The sequence below is a fragment of the Moschus berezovskii genome, chromosome 4 (assembly GCF_049115385.1).
Source record: "Moschus berezovskii isolate FMDL1 chromosome 4, NW_MosBer_1.0, whole genome shotgun sequence".
Taxonomy (NCBI): domain Eukaryota; kingdom Metazoa; phylum Chordata; class Mammalia; order Artiodactyla; family Moschidae; genus Moschus; species Moschus berezovskii.
Genome location: NC_142463.1, coordinates 29,869,899 through 29,886,850, shown reverse-complemented (window position 1 = coordinate 29,886,850; position 16,952 = coordinate 29,869,899). Strand labels below are relative to the sequence as shown.

Here is a 16,952-nt window from a genome sequence, read left to right as displayed (position 1 = left end):
AAAGTAAAAATAGCAAGGTGCCCTCAGTACAGTCTCACAATGATGTGATGGATTAGCACAGGAGGAAATACTTTTTTAAAAGTGTCCACCCTTATAAAAATTTTTACTTTGGTTCTAGATAAATGGCTAGGTCTGGAAAAACAAGGCAGATGAAGAATTGGGATATTCAGCTTTGAGAAGTGAGAACTTTCAGATACTTATAGGATTGTTAGAGACATTTGATTCAACTTAGTTTTCATGTCTCATAAGCAGTTACGGTAAAGGCATGCTTCAGTATCATAGATCACTGAACTTTGTAGGAAGACAATCTGACACAGAATGCACTGTCTCCTGAGTTCCTCATCACTGGAAACACCAGAAGACAGCTCTTTTAACAAAAATGAATAAGGAGAGTTTAGGCACAGGTCTGCAGGCTAGACTAGTTGACCTCTACAGCTCCATCTAACGTTCAGTCTTAATTTGGATATACCATTAACTGCTACTTATGAAACCTCAACTTCGTTATCAGACATTATCAGATAGTTTCATTTTAATTGTTCACCATATTCTCTTGCCCCTTTTGTAAATGGAAAAGAGTAATTTAAAAATTTTCTTATAGTTTAGCAGCATAATGCCATAGCATAGATATGATGGAATAAGTAACATCTGTCTTGGTTGCTGAACTCTAGAAAGGCTATATCAGAAATACCTTTCAGATTCCAAAAGATAATTTTCAGTGTCAAAAAAATAATCTAACCATAATTGACTCATAGTGATACTTTCTAATATACCTGATTATTTACTAAAAGGTTTATGTTTATATCCCAATGTTTGTAATCCTTTCAGAAGGTATCAGTTTGGACTTAAGCCTCAGAAGTTTAGTTTCTGTCATTTTGCAACTTTTATGTCTTAGCAGAAATATCCTAGCTACTCTTGCAGGTAGTTGCCCTTTAATGTATACCTTATTTGTCTGATTCTACGATGCCAGTGATTGCACCATGCATCACAGGGTTAATCCAGTATGTACAGCCTCACTGTGGCATGTTGCTTTCCATTATCCAGTGTAGTGCTTCGAACTTCTTTGAAACCTTTAAGAGTATAGAATTTTGAGGCACGTTGAGAAATATGGAGTTTTGTATCCTTGTCTTTTTTGTAAAACTCAAGCTTCTTTTTTCCTTCATTAAGTGGTATATGCTACAAGTTAAATAGTTCCTCTTGAATTAAGCTGTAACTTTGGACAGAGACACGTTTAATGTCAAATGATGTAACCCTTCACAGAGTATGAGTCTGTCACACCAAATTCTCCTGGCTTTGGAAAATGCTTTAGTCTTAAGACCACTGGCAGTTTTGTTTGCTTTTAATTGAATTGATAGACATGATGGTCTAGTCAATACCACATCATAGTGTAATCCTTTGATAGCATTCAAGAAACAAATCAGTGATCTACATTTAAATTAAAAACCCATCCTTGTTTGGTGCTAACTATGCCATGTAAGAACAGAAATGATGGGTAAATGAACAGATAGCTTTTTAAACAGCCAAGTTTGCACATCCCACATAAGGATAGCTGTATCTAAACTTACTCCTATGCCTAATGGCCAGAAAGTTTCTTTTATATAATTGTTAAGAAGTATCACTATCAGAAATGTTTAAATTTTATAAAATTTGTATCTTAGAGTCCAGGAAATATGGTGTTTGCTGATTGATTGGCTAATCTCTAGGAAAGCCAATATTATTTTGGCAATAACTGTCTCACATTTACATATTTAGTAGTACAACCGTTTTCTGCAAATGACATCAAAAGTATTTTTCTGCCCTATAGGCATCTTTATCTTACAGAAAGACTTGAAGAAGCAAGAAGGCTTTTTTAAAAAAATAAAGTTTTTAAAGTAAATGCTATTATTCAGTTTTTAGAGAGTTACTTGATCAGTTGATTAATAGTGTTAATAGTGTTCTTACAGATTTTATAATGAAATCTCATAGTTTGAAAGATGTCATTTATTAAAAAGTAGTTTTTTTTTTTAAAGAGTAGTGCATGAACATCAGACTTTTCAGATAAATGTATGTGAAGATCTGAATTGTCATGCACCAGTTTCAGAAATAACATATTTAAAAGTGTTTTGAAAATATAAATTATAAAGTGGCTGTAATAATTAATAAAAACAGAATTCTGTCTTCTAAAATTGTTTTAACTAGGAAATTCAAGCAGATCATGGATATTTTCTTTAATACTTAGACCACTGTTAGTATCTTGATCATATCATTGGTATCTTGAGCATATCATTGTAGAAAATCATATTTTTATACCATTTTACTTATCAGCCACTTCTGTATTATCCAAGCTTGTGCCATTGATTTATTTTATTATGTCAACATATCCTAGCAGCCTGTGCTACTTATAATCTATCCTCTGAAGTTGCTAATTCCTCGTTGTCTGTTTTTTGCTGATGTACCCCTGTACATTTACTGTCACTTCATATCCACTCCTGTTTGCAGTTCTTGGCTTTAGGATTGCATGCAGAATAAGAAGTTGGAGACTGAATTATGAGTGCATGGAGATAAACTATAAATGAGCAATGTGAAGAGAAAAATAATAGAATGTGTAACAGTAAAACCTAATTGACTTGGAACTTTTTTATAGCTAATGAATTTAATCTGCCATTTATTTCTAAATTAATGTAACTTCTTTTTAACTCTAGTCATCTCAGATTAACAATCCCCAGTTTGTATGGGTGGTACCAGCTTTGCGTCAGCTACATGAAATCACTCGCTCGTTCATAAAACAAACCTATCAAAAGCAGGACAAGGTAAGAGGATTGCTAAATTTGATTATTATGCAGTTACTTGCATAACCTTTTGTAATGACTAAACATCAAAAGAGTGCTAAGTTTTATAGCGACTGTTTTACAGTTTTATGGTTATTATTATAATTAATTTATATTATTTAATAATCTTGAATATAAGCATCATTCAGCTTTCATTTCTGTTTCACTTCTGTGGAGCTTTTCTTTTGATATATCCCTAACTCATTTATTTTTTATTTCCTTAATTTACTGAAGTAAGCCAATTTTTAAAAGTTAGAATAGTATTGCAGGAATTTGAAAAGATTTGCAAGACATGTTTTATATTGTGAAAAAACATCAGTTCGCTTAAGGACCTAGAGGCTCCTCAGTGTAAGAGACTTGGGAAGAAAGATCTGGAAAAGTATGCAAGAAGTGAAATGGTGCTTTTGAAAGACTTATTTTTTAAAAAAAAAATAATAATACAAAAATTAGAAGCAGAAATTTACCAGGGAATTTTATTAATTCTGTAGTAATTCCCAAGTAAGTGTACATATGAGGTCGTTTTCATTTACATTTGTATAGGAAATGTGAGTGAAAAATTTTTATGTTTGCTGTTCCTCAACTGTATGCTCAAATAGAAGCTTGTATTAAACTGACAAAGTAACTGCACATTCTCATACCTTTTTTGTTTGTTTTCACCAAGAGCATTATTCAAGACTTGAAGAAAAATTTTGAAATAGTGAAACTGGTAACAGGAAGCTTGATAGCTTGTCATCGGCTCGCAGCAGCCGTGGCTGGACCTGGAGGCTTAACTGGTTCGACACTAGTGGATGGCCGATACACCTACCGGGAGGTACCTGGCCTTGTGCTGTTGTTTCATGACTTACAGCATCCATTTGATCTTTTTGCGTTTGAACTAAAAAAGTAATATTTGTTGGAAGGAACTCTAAAGAGGAAGCATGAGGTGTCTTTGTCATGATGGAACAGTTTTTAATCTTTAATAAAACCACCTCGAAGTAAAAGGTTAGAAAATTGATATTTGTGGGTATATCTTTCAGTAAATCACCTAACATAACTGCATATGATATGGTATTAAAAATAAATATCTTTTGTCTTTGATTGAAAATATAATTGTCAGTTCTGTGGCCCATGGCTTTTTGTTTTTCAAAGCTGTCAGTAATATTATTTTCCAAGTAATAGAAAAATATCTTCACTCATCAGTTGTGTTCTGGTGTTTTACTCTGAGATTGCTTGGCATCTAAAGTCACCTGAGTTTGTAATAGACAAGTAGTTTCTGCTCCACTGTATTGTCACCTCTTAACAGATTTCTCACATATACTTTACCCTAAATTACAAGAGAAAGCATTAGGTAAAACTACTTTTTAATTTCAGTTGTTTGGTTTTTTGGTTTTTTTTTTCTTTTACGTATGAGTGCCTGGAGTTGACTAAAAAGCATTATTTCTTTTTCCAGTATTTAGAGGCCCATCTTAAATTCCTGGCATTTTTCCTGCAAGAAGCTACTCTGTATTTGGGTTGGAATCGTGCCAAGGAAATCTGGGAGTGTCTTGTGACTGGCCAGGATGTTTGTGAATTAGATAGAGAGGTAAGAAGACAGCATTATGGATGAAGTAAGACAAAAGTGTGACTTAATAAATAGTATTTTGCTTTATTGTGTGTATCTCACATTTTTGTGCATGTCTTATATCTTCAATTCGAAACACTTTTCGATTTACTAAGCATACATTTATAATAAGCTAGGAGCTGAGAGTGTTGAAAAGATATTTTATATATATGTGATATACACAAGCATATGAGATCTTTGGTAATTTTGATAACTATTCTGCATAAAACCAAATTCAGCTAAGTGAGTACAGCAATCTTAGCGTACTTTAGTTTTTTTTTTCCCTCCCATAAACTAATTTTAAGTTAACCAGCAGAAACTTTGAGTTCCTGTAATAATGTATCCCAGAAAACCCAAAGAAAGAATTGCTGTCTAGACAGATCTTTAGAACTACAGTTGCACAGCTGAAAGTGGATTAAACCAGTAGCACTGCCCTGCTTCAACATTTCCTAACAGCGAATCGCTATTTAGTTCCAGAGTTCCAATCATTTTAGTTTTGAGTGGTACTAAGGCATTATAAATTTCTGAAGAATTAAAAATCATTTGTCTTTGCTTTCCTCATTTTGGATTATGTATTTGCCTGAAGTGGGTTTTAGATACAGGGTGATATTTGTCTTGATTCGCAGATGTGTTTTGAATGGTTTACAAAAGGGCAACATGATCTTGAGAGTGATGTTCAGCAGCAGCTCTTCAAGGAGAAAATTCTTAAATTGGAGTCATATGAAATCACTATGAATGGTAAGGGAAAATATTAAAATTGTTTTTTCAGTTCTTTAAATTTTATTCTTTTCTTCTCATCCCACTGAGAAACAGCTTCACAGTTTGGTATATGCTTCTGGACTTTGCCTTTATGCATATAAAGATTCATGTACTATATAAACATGTTTATATAAACAGATGAATTTCTTTTTACAGGAATGGTATTTTTAAATTCAGTTCAGTTCAGTTCAGTCGCTCAGTCGTGTCCAACTCTTTGCGACCCCATGAATCGCAGCACACCAGGCCTCCCTGTCCATCACCAACTCCCAGAGTTCACTCAAACTCATGTCCATCGAGTCGGTGATGCCATCCAGCCATCTCATTCTCTGTCGTCCCCTTCTCCTCCTGCCCCCAACCCCTCCCAGCATCAGAGTCTTTTCCAGTGAGTCAACTCTTAATAATTGTCACACTGTTTTCATGACATTACTTAGTACAAAAAGGATTCATTGAAGGTAAAAATTGGTCCAAGTATAGAAATCCTCCTTTCAGTAGTTTACTTTAATTGAAATTTTTCTTATTGATGTGAATTTTGCATGGCATAAAATTTATTTTTTTAAAGTGTACACAAAGTGTTTTTTGTATATTCACAAAGTTGTTCAGCCTTCACCATTTTTAACCTCAGGACATTTTCAACACCCCAGAAGGGAACTGTGTAGTAGTCACTCTCCATTCTCCCCTTTCCACAGTCTCTCGTCTGCTTGTTGTCCTTGTAGGTTATTCTCATGTGGACATTTTATATAAATAGAATCGTGCAACATGTCACCTTTTGAATTTGGCTTCTTGATGGTGCTGAGACATAATGTGGTCAAGGTTCACCCAGGTTTTTGTACGTGTCAAAACTTCATTCCATATGACTGGCTAACACTTCATTGAATGGATACAACACATTGTGTTTATCCCTTCATCAGTGGATAGGCATCTGGGTTGTTACCACTTTTGGTTATTGTCAATAATGCTGCTGTAAATGTCCACGTACAAGTTTTTATCTGCCTAGGAGTGAAATTGCTGTATGATATAATTAACATTTGAGGAATTGCCAATCTTGTTTTGCAAAGTGGCTATACCATTTTATAATCCCACCAGCAGTATATGAGGTTTTGATTTCTCCACATCTTCTCTAATAATTATAAACGGTCATTTTTATTTTAGCCATCCTAGTGGTTTTGAGGTGGAATCTCATGGTCTTTAATATGCATTTCCCTGATGACTAAGGATATTCATGGGCTCTTTGGTCACTTACATATCCCCTGTGAAAAGATGTCTGTTAAAATCTTTCTCATCTTTAAACTGGGTTATTTGCCCTTTTAGTTTTGAGTTTTAAGGGTTGTTTATATATTCTGCATTCTCACTCCTTATCAAATAACGTGATTTACAAACATTTTGTCCTGTTGTGTGGATTGGCTTTTCATTTTCACGATAGTTCTTTGAAGCACAAAAGCTTTTAGTTTTGAAGAAGTTGATTTATTTTTTTGTTGTTATTGTTGCTTGTTTTTGATACCATATCTAAGAGACTATTGCCTAATTGACGGTCTTGAAGATTTCTGCCTGTTTTGTCCTAAAAGTTTTATAGTTTTACCTCTTCATATACTTTGTCTTTTCATTGATTATCTGTGGTACCAAGAGTACATGAATTTATCTGACATTCTATAATTTCAGGTTTTAACTTATTTAAGACTTTTTTTGAAAATGTGAATCTGTGTGATCATCGATTGAAAAGACAAGGAGCTCAGTTGGTAAGTAGCATTGTTTTCAAGTCTAGATAATTTGGATAATCTAGTAAAACTTGATATTCAGCAAAAAAAAATGTATTCTAATTGAGAGAAGACATGAGGTTTTTTAAAAAGAATGGGCTCCTCCTTGACTGCAGTCTCCTGCATCAAAGAGCTCCTCAGAGTGTGAGGGCATTCCCCTTCCCATACAGGTGACTTCTCAGATTCCTCTTTGCTTTTGGCTGATCTGAGAGAGCCAGTGGCCTCCTGTGGCTGGGTGAACGCAGCCCAGCTTCTAAGTTCTCAGATCCAACAGTTAACAGATTCCTGAGAACGTACCAAAATCTTCAGTTCTGGGGTCTCAGCAGCAAGGATTTGGGGAAAAATGTTTAAGAACAGACCAAGAAGCAGGAAAATTAAAATCTATAGAATGTACACAGCTTAGGTTTAAATTTACGTGAGTAGCTTTAAAAAGGCGAAAAATAACTCTCTTTCCAGGTCTGTTTCATTCATGACCTGACTTCCTAGAATTTTTACAAGATCTTATAAGCCCTTGATCTTGCCATTTCTAACTGAGCTTTGAGAAGACCAGATTGAGCCCTGAGGATTAGTAACCACCTCTTGCTTGACTCCCTTTCCTTTGAAGAAAAGCTCCTGCAGTGGGTGCCCATGTTATTCCTGTATGTGTGCTTCAGTGCCCCATCTGGGTAGAGTTGCGGTTTAAGTTTAGGATAATGTCTGGAGAAAAATCTCCTTATCTGTCCTGATTCCATGGAAGTTGCCCAGTGTTTCTGTTGTTGGCTGTTTTTTGTTTTAAAAAATTATTATATAAAACTGTTGTTTTGTATAATAATGTTCTCAAGTGTAGCTTGGTTTTTGTAACCTTAATTCATAGTGAACTGTAAGAGGTATGGATTTACAGTGTAGCAGAAAATAATTGTAGTTTTCTGAACTTGATGTGCTATTTTTTTTTCTTTTGAACAGTATGTAGAAAAACTGGAATTGATAGGAATGGATTTCATTTGGAAAATAGCCATGGAATCACCTGATGAAGAAATTGCTAATGAGGCTATCCAGTTAATTATAAACTACAGTTACATTAATCTAAATCCTAGGTTAAAGAAGGTAAGGAGAAAAGGTGCTCATACACAAAAAGTAATGTATTTTTAATTGATAAGTTGGCATGCCTGAAAGTTGAGCTTCTTTATTTTGACATTTTATCCTTAATAATGATTACAACTAAATGGTAGAGTCATTAATTTCCATTTACCTCTTAACTTTTAGGATTCTGTATCATTACATAAGAAATTCATTGCTGATTGCTACACAAGATTAGAAGTGAGTAGCAAATTTTATTTAAGCTTTTTTTGAAATAAATGCTTTGAGTTTTTTTCCATTTATAATTTTGTATTTTGAGATCATGTATAGTTCTGATATTTGTGGCTGGATCCTGTTGGAAAAATTTGCCAGCAGTATCGTATTGTTGGCCTAGGGAACAGGCATTTGCCTTGATGCCCACAATATAGAAATAAACGTAACTTTATAGGAAGTCATTCCTTCTCCCTCCACCATCTCCCTTCCCTGTTTCACCTACCCTGCCACACCTCACTCCCCACCTCCTTTTGGGGTATAAAACTGTCTTCTGTACATTCCATATTTCGATAGATTCTTTTTCTCCTTTTTTGGTCCAGAAATTTTATATACACACTTGCTTCTTTTCCCATCATTCCTCATGTGTCATTTCATTTATATCATAAATGCTGTTAAAAGCCACAGCGACACACTCAGTAGTAGGTGGTATTGGTTGTCTTTGTCTATTAGTAGCCTGTGACGTAATACTATCTCATGTGTATTTCCAGTGCCTTATTTCTAGCATGATGGTTAAAGTATTAAACATTCATCTTTTCATTCTTAATTTGTTCTTGTTGAAGTTTAATACCTAATAAAGAGTGTTCCAAAAGCATAAAATGCTACTGCCCTCAAATGTTAAAAAGTTAAAGTTTCTTGTAATGAATGTATGCTGGCAATGAATCTGTACAGGAGTTCCCAGGTTGTGACTTTCATCCAAATATGTGATCATAAAAACACTTAAAAGTATTCAGGTACCCTAAATAAGATACCATGTAAGTATTAACACGTGTAGAACAGTCGTTCTCAATTGGAGATTATTTGACCTCCCAGGGGGCATTTGGCAGTGTCTAGAGAGAAGGAAATGGCAACCCACTCCAGTGTTCTTGCCTGGAGAATCCCAGGGACGGGGGAGCCTGGTGGGCTGCTGTCTATGGGGTCACACAGAGTCGGACATGACTGAAGTGACTTAGCAGCAGCAGCAGCAGAGACCTTCTGGTTGTCACTAGATGGGTCCTGTGGCCAGTGGGTGGTGAATACAAGTCAGAAATGCCAGTAAACGTCCTACAAAGTCCAAGACAGTCTTCCATGACAAAATAGCTTCCAGCCCAAAATGTCAGCAGAGCTGATGTTGTGAAACCCTGATGTAGAATAATTTCTTGTTATGTAGGCAGCCAGTTCAGCACTTGGTGGCCCCACTCTGACACATGCTGTGACTAGAGCAACAAAAATGCTGACAGCGACTGCCATGCCAACTGTAGCCACATCAGTGCAGTCTCCTTACAGGTAAGCGAAACAGAAGTTACAGCAGACACACACAGACAGGTCAGCTTAAAAATAAAACTGGAATCTTTTTTCTTCCTTTGGAGATCTCTCAGTTAACTGTTCATTTCCTCATTTTATTTCATATATTTTTCAAATAGTCATATCCTTGAAAATTATATATTCCCTATCATGTATTTTATCATTTGGTTCATTTTACTTTAACTCTGTGTAATATGAGTAGCCTACTCTTTATGATTGAACCAAGATATATTCTTGGTATGAGGAATAATTTTTTTCAAATTTTAAATATTTACTTAGAACATAACTTTTTGAATAGACAAATCATGACACTAACAGTGTAAACAAAATGAAGTGGCATATGATGATTGATTAATATTGTACATTATGATATAATCATAGTTAAAATGTTATTTACTTAAAATTAGTTTTCAGATAATCGTGTTAAAAGTTTGAATTGACATCTCTAAATCACATTGCAATGTTGAGTGTTTTCAGATGTTGTCAGTGAAACTTGAGTTCAGCCTTTTCTATACTTCTTTGGTATAGTAAGGAGAATAGATGAATATTTAGAGAATTAAATTGAATCAGCTAAACTGCTTCTGTGGGATTTTAATAAGTCTTTCGGTATTGGTGAGCAGCCCCAGATCAGCGGTGCTCAGAGAAGAGCTCCCTCTGTGTCTCCTTCCACCGCCCTCCAGTGGCTGATGCTCATAGAGCCTCTACTTCTGGAATCACTTTATGTGTGTATTTCTTTCTCTTTATTTACAGTTGAGCGTGTTCCTTTTCTTTTTAAAGCCTTTAAATCACATTATAGCAAAGTGATTCAGTTATATATGTATATTTTTTTCCATATTATTTTCCATTATAGGTTATCGCAAGATACTGAGTATAATTCCCTGTGCTAACCAACTCTTTTTAAAGTGAAATTTCCAGTACTGCTGATCAGCATGCCTGAGATTTAGAAATACACCTATATGAAATATTTAGACTTTCCAGAATATCAAGTGTTTGAGGGCACTAGGATTTTCATCTGTCAGTGTTAACACATGTAGTGTTTAATAAAGTGTGGAGCTATCACTGTATAAGCTGCTGAATATTGGAGTCCTCTTATTTCAAATGATATGTAAGATTCCTTAACTCTGACCTAAAGAGACCTCAGGTCTCATTTTTAGAGTCTGAGAGCTCCACACTTCCTTGCTATGTGTTTTCTGTTCCAAAGATGATTATATCTCTTGATGTGTGTTGATTTCTTAACTATTTCGAAAATCCTTGGGATACCATATTCTGTATATGTTTTAACTATACAGGATAGTCACATAAACCAGATGAACATTTTTGGGGAGGGGGTCTTTTTCTTCTGCCTCATTCTTAAGCTAATTAAATAGCAGTTCTCATTTGTGGCATACTAAATGGTTTGCATTTGTTTGCAATTTCAGGCAGTTCAGAAGTTTGTCAGGTTCTGTGTGTTTACAGAATTATATGGCATATTTTAGTTGTAAGATTATGAGATTCAAACTCACTAATTGTTCATTCTTGGTGATTTGATAAACAAATAAGCCTTGCAGACCCAGAAGAAGCACAGGCCTTCTATTTGTGGAACAACTGTTTTAAAAAAAAAAGACAAAAGGACAGGAAAGGAAATGTGGGGCAGGGCCAGCTTCTCCCCCATTATTCCATCTGTGTGTGACAGCTGTGACCTGCTTGAACCATCTCCCCCTTGAGTAAAAGGGAAGTTTAGTTTTGCAGATTTCAGTGAGGGCTAAATGTGATTGTGGTTTTGGTGAAAGAGACTGAAATTGAGCTCATGTCAGCAATTCATTTCAAGTATGTTCAAATTTTTTTTTTTTAATTCATAGATCCACTAAACTTGTAATAATTGAGCGATTACTGCTTCTGGCAGAACGTTACGTGATCACTATAGAGGTAAGCCTCTCTTCTTTGTAAAACAACTTTATCATCCTAGAATTAGTCTCAGTCTGTTAGGAGTGTGTTTTTGCGACGTTTCACTGTGGCGCTGTGCTGTTTGTTTGATTTGCTGTGTCTTTTCCAAGGATTTTTACTCTGTTCCCCGAACTATTCTACCTCACGGCGCCTCATTCCACGGACATCTTTTAACTCTTAACGTTACTTATGAGTCTACCAAAGATACCTTCACTGTCGAGGTAGGTTTTCATTAAGTTCTGAAGCCATTTCCATATTGTCTTGTCATTTTCATATAAACGTCATTGATTAAGATAGCGGCATGAATGACTATTCTAAAAGCTGTTTAATAAACAAATTTAGAATAAAGATCTGAAGTGAAAGGAAGTTGATAGGGTATAAGCAGATACATAAGTAAGTACATAATATCAGGTGATAATGAGTATTATAAAGATTTAAGAAGAATACCACAGAATCAGATGGGTATACATGACATATTTTAGAATGGACAGGAAAGGTCTCTGAGGTGGTCACATTTGAATGGAGATTTGAATGAATTGACCGAACAAGTTATTTCCGGGGAGTAGCCTTCCATCCCAAGGGAGCAGCAGGTACAAAGGTCCTGAGGTGGGAGTCTGTTTGGCTTATTCATTGGCAAGGAAAGTGGCTGGTGTGACTAGAGCACGGTGAGAAGGGGAAGAATGGAAGGCTCTTCAGTGGAAGGATTTGAAATTTGATTACATGCATGATGGGCAGTGACGTATGGAATAAAATGTTTAATTACTGCAGAGGGGAAGCCTCATGAGGGCAAGAGTTCTTGTCTTTGGGTTCTGTTCCCAGCTTCTGCAGCAGTGCCCAGTACATAGAAGGTGCTCACTAGTAGTTGTTTAAATTAATTGATATGCGAATTGCAATTTTTTCACTTCATTTTACAGGCTCACAGTAATGAAACCATAGGGAGTGTCCGATGGAAGATTGCCAAGCAGTTGTGCTCTCCAGTGGACAGTATACAGATATTTACAAATGACAGTCTGGTAGGTGTAAATACACATTTTGTGTCACTTTAGTTTGTCGTCAGTATTCTCCTCTCTCTTCCTTCTCAGTAATTAAGAAACCACTTTCTGCAGCTGACAGTGAATAAAGATCAAAAGCTACTCCACCAGCTGGGCTTCTCTGATGAACAGATCCTCACAGTGAAGACTTCTGGCAGTGGGACACCATCTGGGAGCTCCGCAGATTCCTCAACCAGCTCCAGCAGCAGCAGCAGCGGGGTGTTCAGCTCATCATACGCCATGGAACAGGTATCCAGTGATAATCTTCAAGTGCAAGACAAGACGGAGAAGGCAATAGCAAGCCACTCCAGTACTATTGCCTGGAGAATCCCATGGATGGAGGAGCCTGGTAGGCTGCAGTCCATGGGGTCGCTAGGGGTCGGACATGACTGAGCGACTTCACTTTCACACATTGGAGAAGGAAATGGCAACCCACTCCAGTGTTCTTGCCTGGAGAATCCCAGGGACGGGGGAGCCTGCTGGGCTTCCTTCTATGGGGTCACACAGAGTCGGACACGACTGAAGTGACTTAGCAGCAGCAGCAAGACAAGAACTTAACATCATGAAGTTTTGCCTTCAGCCCATATAGATTTGGATGATTATGTCCTTTCCTCATAAGTCCTGACTCTTCAGAGCTGTATCACAGAAATGCTGGGATTTAGTTGGGAGAAGACTGTGTATTTTATCAGTCTTCTGAACCAGACTCTTGTGAGTCTGAGTGATTCTGCCTGGCCCCTGCTTGCTGCTGCTCTGTTATATCTCTCTTCATTGATTGTCCTCTACTGGGTCATTACCATTAACAGTCAAATGTGCTGTGTTATTTCTGCCATCTTTTAAAAGTACCTTTTTCACCCAAACTTCAGCTTCCGTTTCCCTCAGTTCTCTCCTTTTCAAATCAGCAAAGCTCCCTGAAAGAGTCTGGACTCTCTTTACCATCCTCTCTTGACTCCTCTTGAAGAGAGACTCGACAAGTTTTGTCCACCTCTTAATCCTCGTCGTCTTGACATCTGAGCAGACTTGTTCCTTGTGGTCATTTCCCCTTGAAATACTTTCTCCACTTGTCTTCCAGGACTCACCAGGCTCTCCATCCCTCTCTAGGTCTTCCTCTTTGGGCTCCTCTGCTGCTGCTGCTGCGTTGTCTTCCTGATCTGTATGCAGAGAAGTTCCCTGGTTCAGTCCTTTGACCTCTCCTCTGTCTACACTTATTTAGGAATCTTATTTAGGAATCTCATCCAGTTTCAAAACTTTATATATTATATATACATTGATAACACCCCAATTTTTATCTTTAGCTTGAAGTGTAGATTGTTGTTAGTCACTCTGTCTAGTCCAACTCTTTGCGACCCCATGGACTGTAGCCCACCAGGCTCCTCTGTCCATGGGATTTCTCAGGCAAGAATACTGGAGTGGGTTACCACCATTCCCTTCTCAAGGGGATCTTCCCAACCCAGGGATCGAAGTCGAGTCTCCTACACTGCAGGCAGATTCTTTACTGTCTGATATATGGAACCAATTAATCAACACAGCATCTCCTCTTAAATGTGTGATAGACACTCCGTTCTAACTTTTGAAACTGAGCTGCTACCTGCTTTCCCACCACCTGCTTCTGCTCCAGACCTCTTCATCCCACAGTCTTGTCCTATTTCAGTTAATTCCTGTTTCATTCTTCTAGGGATTCATGCCTGAATCTTGAGGTCCCTTCTCTCCCTCATACCTCTATGCATCATCAAATCCTTGACTCTACCTTTAAAATACATCTGTATCTAGAAGCCAGCTCCTCTTCTCTGCCTCCACAGCTTCCACACAGATCCAGGCAGCCGTCACGCCCCACCCACCACCTGAGGGTAACAGCAGTGCTGTAACAGTAGTGGTCTCAGGGCTTCTGCCCTTATTCCAGTTCAGTCTCTGGTGTATAGCACCCAGCATCCCATGATCTTTTTACCGACCAGTCAGATTATGTCACTCCTCAATTCAGAGGCTTTAGCACCTCCCACCTCAGAAGAGTAAGAGCCGGGGTCTCCTAGGACCTTCAGGGCCTACTTAGTGTACTCCCCTGAGGTCTTCCCCCAGGACCCACTGTCCCTCTAACCATGCCAGCTGCAGTGGCCTCAGTGTTGGTCCTCAGACATAGTAGGGCCTGTGCGCTTATTCTTCCCCAATACCCAGGCATTTTCTTTGCTGATACCCAGGTTCTTTCTCACTTCCTCCTGCTCTCACTCAGATGTAGCCTTCTTGGTCAGCCTTCTTGGCCATCCCATCTAAACTTTCAGCCTGTTCCTACTCCTGCACGGCTCATTTCCCTTCCCTGCTTTATTTCCGTCTGAAGTAGTATATAAAATATTCATCTTGTTTAATGTCCCTCTTTCTCTCCCCAGTGAAATGAAAGCTCTGTGAGAGCAGACCTCTGAGTGTTTTGCTCACTGCTGTACTTCCAGCACCTAAAACAATAGTGAAACATAATAGGAAGTCGGTATTTGTTGAATGATTTTATGAATCAGTCAAGGTTTTTTGTACCTTTTCTGTGTCAGGAACTGAGCTCGGCACCAGGGGTACAAAACTGACAAAAGACATTCTGCTCTTTATGCATTTACAGTCTAGAAAGTAAGATAATAACCAGCACTCATGTGAAATAAAAGTATTTAAGTAATGGAGCTCTTTCATTTAATGACATATGTAAGATCCTTGTATGGCTGTCTCTTTAAAACTTAGAGAGCTTAGTCTTGCTATAGATACCACTGAAGCCTGCAGGGTTAATAGTGATGTTTCTTAAAAACTAACTATACTTATATGTGAAAGTGAGAGTCACTCAGCCATGTCCAACTCTTTGCGACCCCATGGACTACCCAGTCCGTGGAATTCTCCAGGCCAGAATACTGGAGTGGGTAGCCTTTCCTTTCTCCAGGGGATCTTCCCAACCCAGGGGTCGAACCCAGGTCTCCCACGTTGCAGGCGGATTCTTTACCAACTGAGCCACAAGGGAAGCCCAGGAATTCTGGAGTGGGTAGCCTATCCCTTTTCCAGCAGATCTTCCCGACCCAGGAATCAAACCGGGGTCTCCTGCGTTCCAGGCATATTCTTCATGTAGTAAGAATTTAAGAATGAAATCCTACTCAGAGCAGTATTAAGACAGTGAAGTCAAAGTGAAAGCATTAGTCACTCAGTCATATCCAGTCCTTTGCAACCTTATGGACTGTAGGCCACCAGGCTTCTCTGTCCGTGGTATTCTCCAGGCAGGAATACTGGAGTGGTTAGCCATTCCCTTCTCCAGAGGATCTTCCGACCCAGGGGTTGAATTTGCATCTCCTGCATTGCAGGCAGATTCTTTACCACTGTGCCACCAGGGAAGCCCCAAGTTTTGCAGTAGGCAGTCTTTAAGAACCAGTCATTTTATTGTTTGTACCTTTGATTAGAAAAGAGGAAAATTCTTTTGTAAGTTTGTATCTCTCTTTTGCTTTTTCCCTCAGGAGAAATCCCTCCCTGGTGTGGTGATGGCACTTGTGTGTAATGTATTCGACATGCTTTACCAGCTGGCCAATCTAGAGGAGCCAAGGTAAATAGAAATGTTTGTGAAGCTTGCAAGAGAGCAAGCTATTAAAGTTAGGGAACCAAATAAATGTTCTCTTAATATGTATATCACTTCACATCCCCTACTAAATTTGACTATTTTTTATTTGAAACTGTGGCTCTTAAGAAAAAAATTTCACATCTGAAAAATTTCAGGATAACTCTACGAGTACGAAAGCTTCTGCTCTTGATACCTACTGATCCAGCCATTCAGGAAGCCCTTGATCAACTTGATTCTTTAGGAAGAAAGGTATGAATATCTTGGATAGTTATTTAACAGGCATGGAAATTTTATATCATGATTCAGTAAAAATGCAACATAGCATCACATAAAGGTCATAGGATACCATCTTTCCCATAACAGATTTTTTTCTTTAAAAAAATACCTTTGGTCTAAATGGAAATCTGAACTTCATGATGACTTTCAAATTATCTGTTGTCAATAGTGACATCAAATTTTAGAACTGGAAGAACCTTTAATGTCATCTGCTTCTGCCTCCTTCATGTTTTATATGAGGAAACCTAAACCCAGAGTAATGAAGTGTCTCATCTAGGCTCAGACTGTAGTTCTCATTCAACTGTGATTTTTTTTCTTCTGTCATGATGCCTGTCTGAATGTGGTTGTTGCATGTGTTTGAGTTGCTTGCATAAATGAGTTATCACTTAATTTTCTCTCAGTTGGTATTTAAAGTTCCTTTTGTTTAATTTTTAGAATCTTGTTCCTTAAGAGTTTATACTAAAATTGGCTTATTTATAATATTGTTTAATTGTATTTTCAGAATAAGTTCATTTAGAACAAAGTTGTTAAAACTAAGCTATGAATTTTGTATTTCAGTGATTATTATTTAGATCAGGTCAGAACCTTATCACATATACCTTATTTATTAATTTGAGGGAGAAGAGAACTAATGTAATTATAAACTATATTACT

General features: G+C 37.4%; 1 protein-coding gene across 3 annotated transcripts in view; it reads left to right on the top strand.

Moving 5' to 3' along the window:
- Positions 1-16,952, top strand: part of USP24 (ubiquitin specific peptidase 24) — a 140,481-nt gene that overhangs the window by 60,851 nt on the left and 62,678 nt on the right. For all 3 annotated transcript variants that reach the window (XM_088835328.1, XM_055403730.2, XM_088835329.1), the window contains 14 exons: positions 2,679-2,786; positions 3,466-3,615; positions 4,234-4,365; positions 5,010-5,121; positions 6,799-6,875; positions 7,836-7,976; positions 8,136-8,189; positions 9,370-9,485; positions 11,342-11,408; positions 11,537-11,647; positions 12,341-12,439; positions 12,533-12,706; positions 15,922-16,007; positions 16,178-16,271. In XM_088835328.1, coding sequence (XP_088691454.1) covers positions 2,679-2,786; positions 3,466-3,615; positions 4,234-4,365; positions 5,010-5,121; positions 6,799-6,875; positions 7,836-7,976; positions 8,136-8,189; positions 9,370-9,485; positions 11,342-11,408; positions 11,537-11,647; positions 12,341-12,439; positions 12,533-12,706; positions 15,922-16,007; positions 16,178-16,271 — 1,521 coding nt within the window. The remainder of the gene's footprint in view (positions 1-2,678; positions 2,787-3,465; positions 3,616-4,233; positions 4,366-5,009; positions 5,122-6,798; positions 6,876-7,835; positions 7,977-8,135; positions 8,190-9,369; positions 9,486-11,341; positions 11,409-11,536; positions 11,648-12,340; positions 12,440-12,532; positions 12,707-15,921; positions 16,008-16,177; positions 16,272-16,952) is intronic.